Below are 14,006 nucleotides of genomic sequence, written 5' to 3'. Positions count from 1 at the left end.
TTAAAGTGCATTTCCTTCAAGGCCTACCATGATTTATGTTCTAGCTCCACCGGCAAGTTGCAAGCCTTCCCATTAAAAAATTTTTAGGGTGTGGTGCCAATAGGTGTCTTGAATGTCGTTCTCTAAAGTCCATAGTACATCCGGTAGCTTTTAAGATCAATCCTTGCAACTTATATTGGTCACTTTCTCCAAAATAGTTTTGATTTGGCGGTTAAAAACCACCACCCGCCCACTTGTTTGAGGGTGGTAGGCGAGGGTGGTTTTGTGCCGCATCCCATGTGTTTCTAGCAAAGCTTTGAATGTGCTCTTACGAAAATGCGACACACCATCACTTATCACTTCCCTTGGTGTTTTAAACCTTGGAAAGATGGTTCCTTTGAAAAGTTTCATCACAACCTTACTATCATTTGTTAGTGAAGCCACTGCCTCAATCCGTTTGGACACATAGTCCACCGCAGCTAGGTTGTACTCATTTCGGCAAGAGTTTGGAAAAGGGCCCATAAAATCTATACCCTAACAATCGAGAAAAGCTTGACTTCGAAGATGTTTGTGAGTGGCATCTCATTTTGCATCCTGATATTCCTGGTCCTTTGACATGAATCACAAAATTTCACTACCATATGAATGTTCTTAAACATAAAAGGCCAATAAAACCCGCCTTGCAACACTTTGGCAATGGTTCTTGAAGTAGTCAAATGTCCACCGTAGGCCGAGTTATGTAGCCTATCAACAATCTCAAGTCCTTCTTCTTTGGACACACATCTCCTAAATGTACCATCCCCAAACTTCCGGAATAAGTGAGGATCTTCCAAAAAGTATATGTTCACATCATGCTTCAATTTTCTTCTTTCCCAAGTTTCAATTTCATCGGGAATGAAGCCACTAAGCACATAGTTTGCCAAATCCGCAAACCTTGGTACCTTGACACTCACTTCCATCAATGCATCTTCTCTTAGCCCTTCATCAATCAGTCCACTCTTATCAATTATCCCATGGTTATCCACCATCAGCCTTGACAAATGAAAGGCCACCACATTTTCGGCCCCGGCTTTGTCTTTTATTTCTGGATTGAATTCTTCAAGAAATATAACCCATCTCAATAGTCTAGGCTTGGCATCCTTCTTGACCATTAGTTGTCTCAAGGCGGTGTGGTCGGTGTAAACCACCACCTTGGACCCCACAATATATTACCGGAACTTCTCAATGGCATGAACTATGGCTAGCATCTCTTTCTCCATTTTTGAGTTGTTGCTTTGAGCTTGGTCAAAAGTCTTGCTAGAATTGTAGATGAAGTGATGTTTTTTGTCAACCACTTAACCAAGTACTGCTCCCATGGCATAATCCGATGCATCACACATTACTTCAAATGGGAGACTCCAATCCAGAGCCCGGATGATTGGAGCCGTAGTGAGAGCAAGCTTTAACCTATAAAATGACTCAAGGCAAACATCATCAAATAAAGAGCGGGCGTCTTTGAGAAGGAGTGAAGTAAATAGTTTTGCTATCTTTGAAAAATCTTTTATGAACCGCCTATAAAAGCCGGTATGTCCTAGTAAACTCCTCACCCCCTTTACATTTTTGGGACGTGACAGGTTTTCTATGACCGAGACTTTAGCACCATCAACTTCAATCCCCCTCTTGGAGACAATGTGGCCAAGTACAACTCCCTCTTCCACCATAAAGTAGAATTTTTCCCAATTGAGGACTAAGTTGTGCTCCTCATACCATCTCAAGACATTAGAAAGATTAACCAATCCGTGATCAAATGAGTCTCCATGGACACTAATGTCATTCATGAAGACTTCCATGAACATTTCAAGGAAATCCGCAAAGATAGCCAATATGCACCTTTGAAAGGTGTCGGGTGCATTACATAACCAGAATGGCATCCTATGGTAAGCATAAACACCAACGGGACAGTGAAAGTTGTTTTTTCTTAGTCTTTTGGGTGAATTGGTACTTGGCAAAATCCGGAATAGCCATCCAAAAAACAATTTTATGTGTGTCCTGACAACCTTTCAAGTATTTGGTCAATAAAAGGGATGGGGAAATGGTCTTTATGGGTTGCGGTGTTTAGCTTTCGATAATATATACACATATGCCACCCGGTGACCGGGCGTGTTACCACACAAGTTCCGTCCAGTTTCTCTACCATGGTCACTCCACCTTTTTTTTTGAACCACATGAACGGGGATCACCCATTTATTATCAATGATTTCATAGTTGATCCCCACTTAAGTAGTTTCAATACTTCATTCTTGATTACCTCGGCCATTTTCGGGTTCAACCTTCGTTGACCGTCAACCGATGGCTAGCTCCCCTCTTCAAGGTTTATGTGGTGCATACACAAATTTTGACTTACTACGCTGATATCATCAATGCTATATCCTAAAGAGGCCTTGTTATTTTACAGAACCTTAAAAAGTTTTTGTTCTTGGTCCTCACTAAGATAAGCATTGATTAATCATCACAGGGTAAATCTCTCCCGCACCTAAAAAAGCATATTTAAGTGAGGGAGGAAGGGTTTTGAGTTGTACCTCTGGAGGGAGCAATCCCTCAACTTTCTTTAGGAGCTCATCATCAAGCTCATGGTCTTCTTTCGTTTTTTCATCATAGAGGGAGATTTGGAATTCCTCCTCCATCTCCGACTCTTCCTTTGCCACTTCATGAACCACTTCCTCAATAGTTTCAACCATGCAAGCTTGTTTGAACTTTGGTCCTTTCACCATATTAGGAAGGTTAAATTCAACCATGTCACCCTCGATCCTAAAAGTTAGCCGCCCATCTCTAACATTAATTAAAACTCCTCCGGTAGCCAAAAATGGCCTACCTAGGATGATGGCGGTATGGCTATCCCTCCGGGATGTCAAGAATGACAAAGTCGGGGGGGATTAAGTACTTTCCAACTTTTTTGGGCACGTCCTCAAGCCCCCCCAAGGGGCATTTTGACGGACCTATCCGCCAATTGGACGGTCATATTTGTCGGAATTAAATCACAGATACCAATTATTTTGGCAACCTTTAGGGCAAGCACACTTACACTTGCCCCTAAATCACACAAAGCTCGTGATATTGGGACACCATCGATCACACAAGGAATGGAAAAGCTCCCCGGCTCACCAAGTTAATGTGGCATTTTGTTTATGAGTAGAGCACTATATTCTTCCTCCATAGCCATCATTTGTTGGTCACCCAAGGTTCTCTTCTTTGTTAAGATGTTTTTTAAAAACTTGGAATAGATTGGCATGTTCAATATTACTTCGGTAAAGGGTAGGGTCACTTCAAGTTTGTCCAACATTTCACAAAACTTGGTGTCCTTGAAGTTTTCCCTAGACTTTATGGCTCTTGTGGGATATGGAATTCTAGTGACGAGTTGAGATTTAGAGGATACCTTTGGAGAAGTAGGCATGCTTGTTACCTTAGTAGAAGGTTGAAGAAGGACTTCTTCACCCACCTCCTCTTCTTAGGGGAGGTCTTCAACCAAAACATTCTCATTGTTTTCTAGAGGAGCTTTCCCCATTGATGTCCCCTCAATTATAGTCTTCCCCTTCTTGGCCTCACTAACCTTATCCGATGGAGTCATTGGTGGGATTTCCACACCATCATTCATCACCAACCTCTTCCTCATGGCATCGACGTCCGCTACAATTTCAAGGTCCTTGTAAGGGTCTTAAAGTTCAACACCACTCCTCAAGATTACTGCGTGGGCTTGGTGGTTTGTCGACGCATCTTTTGAATTTTGGCCTCGGGCAAGAAAACCACCCGGCGGTCTTTGAGGGTTGGTAAGTGCTTGTGATGCCAATCGAGCTTCCATGTCCCTCTTGATGTTGTTAAGTTCTTGTTGGTGTGAAACTTGCACGTTCCTCACCACCTTCCTCAAGTCACCAAGTTGAGATTCCATGGTTGGCTCTTGATGTGGTTGGTTATTTAAAGGTAAAGGGAACTCATAGTCTTGTCGGGTGTAGCGACCTTGATTGTTGTTATTGTTGTGTCCCCTTTTGTAGTTCCCCTTAGGACCTTGGTTATTGAAATTGGACCCTTCTCCTTGCTCCTGAAAATCTTGAACAAAACCCTGGCTAAACCTTTGGTTTTCTTGATTCCCTTGGTTACCTTGGTAGAAGCTTTGACTACCTTGGTTACCCCCAAAATCTTGGTACTCTCGAGGGTGGTTACCCATGGTTTTGGTTGTTGCTTGGCCATTGGTTTTGATTTCCGGAATTGATTCTTTGATTTTGGTATCCGCCCCTAGGTTTAGAAAACCCGGGTGGATTGGTGTTTTGCACTTGTGGTTGGATGTGTTGCAGGTTTTGCACATTCGTGCTTTTATAGCTTAAAAGTGGGCTATTTCTCTTGCCCGAATGATAGAAGTTGGGGTTGGGGTTATAATTGCCTTGGTTGTTGTAGGGTTGCCTTGGTGGCCTCATATTCTTCTTGTTATAGCTTTGAAAAGCGTTAAAATCTTGAACATTCTTAACAAACCCCATATTACAAGCATTATTGACACACACTTCGAAAGTATGTCTGTTTCCCACTCAACACAACCTATGCCGCAACTCTTCAAAAGCTCATGACAGAAGGGAAACTACAACCAATCGGACCCATTCCGGACCCGTCTGAATGCCGGAAAACCCGTTTCTGGGACGGCAGTGCCTATTGACAATATCATCAAGGAAAAGGTCATGATACTGAAACATGCTTCAAACTTAAACATGTTTTTTGAAATATGATCGACAACCATGAACAAGTAGCTTCATCCCTAGGCCAACCAGGTGATGAAAAAAACCCTCATGAACATCTCTTTCTGTAAGGAGATGAAAGCCTCTTGAACAATTGTCCTCATATTATCCCAGACAACGAGAGTGAAGTGCTCAAGTGGGTCAATGCTCAAGACCAGACATTCAAGCCGCTGAACGCTGCGAAGGAGACCTTGAGGAGGAAAGTGATGATTAGGAGTCTGTATCTACGATTGAGTTCGAGTCCGAGTCCGAGTCTTAGACTTTCTCATATCTATCCTAGTGTCTGTCCTTTTATTTCTAAGTAACAAACTGGGGGTTGTCTTCATGTGTCACATGTATTCATCAAGTCTGTGCTAACATCTTATTTATCTAAATAAAAGCACGATTTTTAACTATCATATATTCTCCCTTTACCATTTCCCATTGACAACGAGAATTGATTTGAGAATTGATTTAAAACAAACAACATGTTCCAATTCAATATGAGTACACTCGAGTGACGTTCCGTACCGAGTAAACAGAGGATTCAAAACTTCGTGTCCATTGTCTTTACCTATTCCTTGTCTGACAATAGAAACCTTTCATTAGCACCCTATTTCAAACGAGCTTCTATCAAAGGGATTCTATAACGAACTCAGATAACAAACCAGAGCATCTCCTTGTTCATGATCAATGACGGAAGGCAAGCCCATTCCCCACAAAAACATCCCATCACAAAGAATCGACCTCTCACGAACGGGTACATCTCCGTCTGCACCTTTACATTCCTCGAACGAAGGACGGTAATGAACCAATAGATCCAAGCCAAAACAAAAACAAGATAGCGAAACTCAAATTCGCTATTTCCACAAATTTCAACCCATTTTCAAATCAAAAAACAAAATAGTGAAATTCAAATTCGCTATTTTCACAAAATTTCAAACAACGGAATTAAAAATTGTCCTTTTTCAAAAAAAATGAAATTGCGAAATTCAAATTCGTTATTTTCCCCACAATTTCAAATGACGGAATTAAAAACTGTCACTTTTCAAAAAATGAAATAGCGAAATTCAAACTTCGTTATTTTCTCATAATTCCAAATGACGGAATTAAAAACCGTCACTTTTCAAAAAATGAGATAGCGAAATTCAAATTCGTTATTTTCCCACAATTTCAAATGACGGAATTAAAAAACCGCCACTTTTCAAGAAAATGAAATAATGGAATTGAAAATTCGTTATTTTCTCAGAATTCCAAACGACGGACTTAAAAACTGTCCTTTTCGAACACAAAAAAATGAAATAACAAAATTCAAATTCGTTATTTTCTCACAATTTCAAATGACGGAATTAAAAACCGTCACTTTTCAAAAAACGAAATAGCGAAATTTAAATTCGTTATTTTCACATAATTTCAAACGACAGAATTAAAAACCGTCCTCTTCAAACAAAAACGAAATAGCGAAATTCAAATTCGTTATTTTCCCACAATTTCAAATGACGGAATTAAAAACCGTCATTTTTCAAGAAAACGAAATAACGGAATTCAAATTCGTTATCTTCACAAAAACTCAAACGACGGAATAAAAAACCGTCACTTTTCAAATCACGGACCAAGGAGTCCAACACCAAAATACAAAGTCCAGGACAAACAAGTCCAAAGCCCAGGACCCATGAGTCCAATACACAAAATCACGGACCAACGAGTCCAACATCAAAACACAAAGTCCAGGACCAACAAGTCCAAAGCCCAGGACCCATGAGTTCAACACATAAAGCCCAGGGCCAATAAGTCCAAAACACCAAGTCCAGGACCAACAAGTCTAAAGCCCAGGACCCATGAGTCCAACACACAAAGCCCATGACCAATAACTCCAAAACACCAAGTCCATGACCAACAGGTCCAAAGCTATGGACCAATGAGTCCCAACACACCAAATCCCGGACCGATGAGTCCGAAACACCAAACACCAACCTCAACCAACACTGTTTCACCGCTAAGTCTTTCAAGAGACAGCTACAGGGAGACCTATCTAGGATGTTGAGGATTCCCCTCAAGCTCGTAATATCACATCTTAACCTTTAAGTTCCAAACATGGGATTCTTATCCCAAATTATTTACCAAACATTTCGTTCTCATGCCACATCAAGGCACCACATTACAAGCCGTAAACCATCGGCCTAAACACCACAAATACAACCTCCAGATTTTTATCTGTCAAACAAACCTCTTATTACCAGGCTCCACATTCCATAATGTCGAAGCCATTTTCACCATGACCCAGATACGGAGTATTCAAAAACATCGCTCCCCGTAAACGGGACATGCACATTTCATTCTTAGAGTCCACTTTTTGGTGTGCTCAAACAAACAAGAAACATTTTTCAAACTATGCCACTTCGATTCATGATCAAGAGGGATTTTTCTCCAATCAACCTTCGTGTCACCAAACGGAATTTACCGTCATGACCCTAAGCTCTATATTTTTATCTGTCAAACAAAACTATCATTACCAAGCTCCACATTCCATAATGTCGAAGTCATTTTCACCCTGACCCAGATACGGAGTCCTCGAATGCTTTGCTACCGAGAACGAATATACCTACTCTACCCTTAGGGTCCACTTTTTAGTGTGCTCACATGATAAGGAACATTTTCACAATTTAGACCTCTTGGATTCACAATCAAGGAGGAATTCTCTCAAATCAATTTTCGAGTCACCAAGCCGCATTCACCGTCGGGACCCTTACACTTTAAGGTCCTAAGAGCTAGCTTAGGCAAACACATTTAAAACTACGATCTTGTTTGATTTCACTTTACGTGAATACGTAGGCAGTCCTTCAAGGACACAACCATACAACTCAAAATCAATTATCAAAACACACTCATAACTACCATCTGTTTTGATTTCGCAAACACGTGAATACGTAGGCAGTCCTATTATGAGGGCACAACCACACCCCCACACACATTCAATTTTCACACCTTCAATTTGCAACCCATTGCACACACACTCAGAACTACGATCTGGTTTGATTTCGCAAACACGCGAATACGTAGGCAGTCCCCCAACAAGGACACAACCGCGCATACTCCTTTCACAACTTTTCCAATTTTCAATCCTCAATAACCAACTCAGAACTACGATCTGGTTTGATTTCAAAAACACGTGAATACGTAGGCAGTCCCCTAATAAGGACACAACTGCACACCCATTTCAATCTCAACCATCAACATCAATCCTCAAAAGCACCCCACCCAGCTGCAAAAATTAATCTTATACCTCTTTACTGAGGGCTTCTTCCTCAGGGCGTTGTCCATTCCTTGTTTTGTCAAATTCCCAACTTCTCACTCTAGGGGCTTCTCTTTTAAGACGCCACCCATCCTTTATCCTCAAACATCTTTTGAGTCTCAACTACAGCCCAAAATAAAACCTCCCATAGCTTAGTGCCCGGTTCGTAGGATGGCATGGTCTTAGTTCCACTCTCCGAATCATCAAAACTCGAGAAGGGATCTGAAATGACCAAACAGAGGCGAGGATGTCTGAAGAACATAATCGATTTGTGTTCCCCAGCCGAGCGAACCTTCTACCTCAGGGACTTGATATGCGTTAACACCCTTTCTTGGCTAAGGAGTTGCACACACATAAGCAAAGTCTGTCCGAGTCATCCCTGTGTCGTGTCGATATGAATTTGTATCACGTTCACGATCATCTGTTTGTCAGTCTGTCAGTATGCGTCCGTATGAATCAATGTCGCAACGGTCACATGTCTCTGATCTGTCAAATCACGGATCTACAAGCAACAAATTCCAACTCTTAACAGCTTTTAAGCTTCACAACTTTCAAAACTCCTACCTCCCCTCACACGAGATATTACGTGCTAATTGCTTACATAAGCCTGATGTTTTAGCCTTGCTTAGATAATTTATTCCAACGAAGTTCATTTAGGACCTCCAGCAAGTTGGAGTTCGTTGCTTTCTAGCCGAACATATCAATGTTAACCTGGTTGGAAATTATTACCAGGCAATATCTTGAAATAAGCCTGATGTTTTAGGCTATTTCCCTTTATCGATCATTCGACCATCGATGGTCGGCGAGCCTCAAAACGCATCACATTCAACATGGTTGGCGAGCCTCACAACGCACATTCAACATGCCTGGCAAGCCTCAAAACACACCTTCAACATACCTGGCGAGCCTTTGCACGTACACAAGAAGAAATTCAAGGACATTTCCTGAAGATGCCTCAAGTATGACTCCTTCCTATGGTTGGCGAGCCTCAAAACGCACCACCTTCAACACCGGCTGGCGAACCTTTCCGCGCAAATGATTCAAGGACGTATCCCGAAGATACCTCGGGGATGATTCCTTCTTATGGCTGGCGAGCCTTCATACCTAGTCTAATAGACTTTAAACGACCCGAATCGGAAGTCGACAAACTCTAAAATATTCCCAACGACAGGTCCTTGACTCGAATCCCAGAGTCGCCTCGACGTCGCCCTTCCCGATGGCAGGTCCTTGGCTCAAACCCTTTTGAGTCGCCTCGATATCGCAATGGTCTTCAGGTTGTAATCTTCGATTGACCTGGAGGCTATACTTTAACTTTCACCCTGTCCAAGCCCGAGTCAAAGTGGGGGCTCTATAGATACCCAGTATCTACACCTTCCAAAAACCACCCGATGATGATCGGACTGTAACGTGTTTTTGATATGCGTGCGTGGATTGGCTATACATGAGACGGTTTAATGCATGACTCAGATATGAAAAATGATTTCAAAAAATGTTTTCTAACTTTATTTGCATTAAAATAACACTATTTAGAGTTAAAACCGTCTTCGGACCCAAAACCGACTCAGAAACCCGCAACTCGAGTCAACCTGAGTCAACCCGAGTCAACCCAAATCTCGAATGTCAAAAATAATTCCATGAATGTCTTTATCATGTCATTTTCGTTAAAATGACCCTAATTAGAGTCAAAACCGACACCGGGCCATCAACTGACTCCAAATTCAAATCCCGACTCACACGGGTCAAACCCGAGTCAAGCACAAAAGTACCTACCCCAACTAACACCTAAAACAATGTTATATAGATGCCCATATTGTTACACAATATCTTATATGAATACCACGAATCATACCAACCAAACAATGGATGGAGCAAAGGCCACGTGCAAATTGAAAGGACAGTACACCCCTTTCAATCACTAGGTGGCCCGCGCCTAAAGCAGGGGTCTGCTTAGCCTCTAAGCAAACTTGATAAGTGCATATTCTATACACTTTATTTGCGGTTTTGGCACGTATTTCCATGCATATTAGCTAGCTTAAAGCTACTATTTCTCCCGAAACGGTTTACTTTGCATTTTCTATGATTTATTGTAGGAATGAGTGGAAGTGAGCTAAATCAAGCCTAAACCGTCCTCCGGAGGTAACTTCAGGGAAACTTGGAAGAAGGGAGTTCGGATTCACTCACCTTGGGATGCGTGCATTGGAGTGAAGAGCTGATTTGAAGAGAGAAAGAAGCCACTACACAGGTCAGTCCAGTCGATCGACCATGCCATACAGTCGATCGACCGTTGAAGTTCAGCAGGAGCTACTGTTCTGAATTGAACAGTCGATCGACCATGCTCTTCAGTCGATCGACCAGTCTGCGAGCTGAGATTAATTCTTTGTGTTAGACTTTTAAAAGCCCAATTTGTAATTAACTTTTGGCATCGCTTATCAGTAGAACGCAACTACACTTTTAGGTTATGCTTTTCATTATTCAAGAACTCAGTTTTAGATCTAGTCTAGAGGCAAGAAGGTGGGACGACGGATCCCGAATTCAATTACTTTGTTAATCATTTTAATTAGTAAGTTTTATGCAAATTCTTCCTTCTTTAATTTCTTGTTATTTCAATTCTTGTTTTTACCAATTTAATTTCAGCAATTAAGTTCTTACCTTTTGTCTTAAATTTAATTCAATCATGTCAAACTTGTTCCTTGTTATCAATTTTGCAATTGTTTTAGTTTTGATTATGCATAGCTAATTTCATTGATTGGGAGCGAGGTGAGCCATGGCGTAAATTAGGATTTCTTTGTTAGTATGAATTCCTCCGTATCGATCTTGTTGTCTTTTGATAAACCTTTTTTAGATTGAAAGATTAGTAATTAAAATTATCATTAGATTGGAATTTCCTTTGAGCGAAAGCTTTGAGAAATTCTTGGGAACTAGAAGACCATAAGGTAATTTTGAGCATTGATCGAAAGGCTTGCTCATACTCCCTGAGACCGTATTATAGGACCTCTGCTACTTTACTGACCTGATCTTAGCCATGGTGAACCGAAGTTCCCGATCTTCTTTTTATCTTGTTGAGAAATTCTTATTTTAGCAATTAGTCAAATTAGTCTACCAATTTCAACCCCCCCCCCATTAATTGTTACTTTTATGGACTAAAATAAGCAAATAGAATTGATCTTATCTCTCTGTGGTTCGACCCTTACTATCACTAGCTATAGTTTTAGTTTGGAATTATAAATTTATTTTAGATACAAAACGACGGTATCAAATTTTCGCGCCGTTGTCGGGGTGACGGTGTAATTCTGTTTGCTTTATTTTTAGTTTATTTTTCTTGTCTCAAGGAACTTTGGTTCCTTGAGGCCGTTGCTTACCTTTGCTTCTAGTTTTGCTTTTGCACAGTTAGAAGACAGGTTTTTGAGAGGAAGGCTTGAGTACTCTCAGTTTTTCGAATATGGCTACGATATTTGATAATCTTCAGCCAAAGGAGCACCACCTTCCAAAGGGGCACGTGTTACCTACCCCTACTACTGGTTAGTTCGAGTTTCGTTCCTCTTATATCGATTTAGTAGAGCGAAACCAGTTTGCTGGTTTACCAGATGAGGACCTCTTGAAGCATATAGAAATTTTCACAGACTACTGCTGTCCCATACCTATACCGGCTGGGGTGACTCAGGATGAAGTAAAGGGGGTAATGTTTTTATACTCCTTGAAGGATTCGGCGCGAGATTGGTACCGCTACCTTGATAGGGTAGTAGCTGGAGTCACAGATTGGACATCTCTAGCATTAGCCTACTACAAGAAGTACTTCCCACTTTTAAAGACTGATGCCTTGAGAAGTAAAATTACAAATTTCCAGCAAGGAGCTGATGAGGGCTTTTGTGAAGCATGGAGACGTTTCAAAAGTTTGGTCCGAGCTGTCCCTCACCATGGTTTCCAGCAGTGGTATCTTTGCAACTTATTCTACAATGCTTTATATGATGATTACAAGGTCATCCTGGATGCAGCTGCGAATGGTAGGTTCCAAAACAATACCGGTCAGAATAAAGGTTGGAATACTATTGAGGAGATGGCAGTCCATAGAGCTGAGTTTGGGAGTTCACGTGGAAAATCACGAAAGCAAAGTGATGAAATGAGTGCCGTTGTGACACTCAAAACTTCTATTACTGCCCGTCTCGAGAAGCTCGAGGCCTCTGAAGCTTCCAAGGAAAGAGTTGAAATTCCTGTCCATAACTCAGATGAGACCGAAAAATTGAGAGAGACAATCCAAGTTCTTTTACTTCAAGTGGCGAAAATAGAAGCAGCTGGGATTGAGTCTACAAAGAATTTTGTCAAGCAATTGGAGAATATAGAGGCTAAGCAAGTCGCCAATTCTTCGAGCAAATGTGAAGGGCCAATTGAAACGATTAATGCAATTAATCTCAGAAGTGGCCTCTCTTATGAAGGTCCCGACAAGCCAAGAGGAGACTCAAGAAATGATGAAGAAGCTAGTTTAATTTCTGGTGCAAAAACGAGCTCAATTGCCAGTACCAGCGGTCAATCGACCTACACACCCAGTCGATCGACTGGGTTGTCAGATGAAAAAGTTTCTGATCAGAAACTATTCATACCCAGCACAGGTGGTCGATCGACCAACACCATCAGTCGATCGACTGAAGTTCTTGACGAAGAAGTCTCTGTCCAGGAACTGTTCACGCCCAGCCAACTTGGTCGATCGACCACTCCTATTAGTCGATCGACTGGGTCTCCAGTACAGGACGCAATTCCGTCAACTAATTTGCATGATTCTACACTCATTGATGATTTGACGGAGGTTTTAAACTTATGGAAGCCAAAGGTTACTGATCCTACGGCCAGTGTTGCAGTCCCATATCCGGAGCGTTTAAAGAATACTAAGCTGGAGCGCAAGTTTGGTAATACAGTGGAGAATGCTGAGGAGCCAGATGCTTTGGTAGCCTCAATGGAAAGCTACGAGCTCACGGAGGAAGAAGATGAGATGCTCTTGAGTCTGGCCAACGAGAATTTGGTAAACACCTGCTATTACATTAAAGCTGATTCTGTCTGTGCTGTAGAGGTAAAGGTACCTGAGCGTAAGCCACTTCCTCCCAATCTTAAGTATGCTTTGATGTGTGTGCTTAATAAAATCAGGAAGGCTCTAGGTTACTCTTTGGATGACATTAAGGGCATCAGCCCTGATGTTTGTATGCACAGGAAAGAGCTGGAGGAAGGCCACAAGCCTTACAGACAGAGTCAACGCAAGTTGAACCCAAAGATGCAGGAAGTTGTTATAGCTGAGGTGATGAAACTACTCGATGCGGGTATTATTTATACGATTGGCAACTCCAAGTGGGTTAGCCCGATTCGGGTAGTTCCGAAGAAAGGAGGGACTACTGTGGTTAAAAATGAGAAAAATGAATTAATACCGACACGAGTTGTGACAGGGTGGCGGATGTGCATTGATTATAGACAGTTAAATGCCGCCACCAAGAAAGACCACTTCCCCCTCCCTTTTGTTGACCAAATGACTGAAAGACTTGCCTCTAACAAATTTTTCTGTTTTCTAGACGGATATTCAGGGTTTTTTCAGATCCCTATTCATCCGGATGATCAGAGTAAGACCACTTTTACCTGTCCACGAGGTGTTTTTGCATATCGTAGAATGCCTTTCGGATTGTGTAACGCCCCTGCTACCTTTCAGAGGTGCATGATGGGGATTTTTTCTGATTATATAGAGAATATTATGGAGGTATTCATGGATGATTTCTCAGTTTATGGTAATGACTTTGATCGTTGTTTAGCTAATCTTGATAAAGTCATGCAGCGTTGTATAGATGTTAATCTTGTTTTAAACTGGGAAAAATGTCAGTTCATGGTCAATGAGGGAGTTGTGTTAGGGCATCTGATTTCTGATAAAGGTATACATGTTGATAAGGCAAAGGTTCAAGTGATTGAGCAATTACCTCCTCCTGTGAATGTTAAAGGAGTGAGGAATTTCCTTGGTCACGCTGGTTTTT

At 41.5% G+C, this 14,006-nt stretch overlaps 1 protein-coding gene and 1 non-coding gene across 2 annotated transcripts; both read right to left on the bottom strand.

The window, feature by feature from the left end:
- Positions 1-506: 506 nt before the first annotated feature.
- LOC141632999 (uncharacterized) lies at positions 507-1,130 on the bottom strand. Its single transcript, XM_074445496.1, has one exon. It carries the CDS (start codon positions 1,128-1,130, stop codon positions 507-509), a length of 624 nt encoding a protein of 207 aa, XP_074301597.1.
- A 10,689-nt stretch (positions 1,131-11,819) lies between these two features.
- Positions 11,820-11,928, bottom strand: LOC141635436 (small nucleolar RNA R71). Its single transcript, XR_012540127.1, has one exon. It is a non-coding gene; the product is annotated as a small nucleolar RNA R71 (small nucleolar RNA).
- Positions 11,929-14,006: the final 2,078 nt, after the last annotated feature.

This window comes from Silene latifolia, chromosome Y, assembly GCF_048544455.1.
Source record: "Silene latifolia isolate original U9 population chromosome Y, ASM4854445v1, whole genome shotgun sequence".
Taxonomy (NCBI): domain Eukaryota; kingdom Viridiplantae; phylum Streptophyta; class Magnoliopsida; order Caryophyllales; family Caryophyllaceae; genus Silene; species Silene latifolia.
Note: the sequence above shows the minus strand (reverse complement) of the source record. Positions and strands in the feature narration are given on the sequence as shown.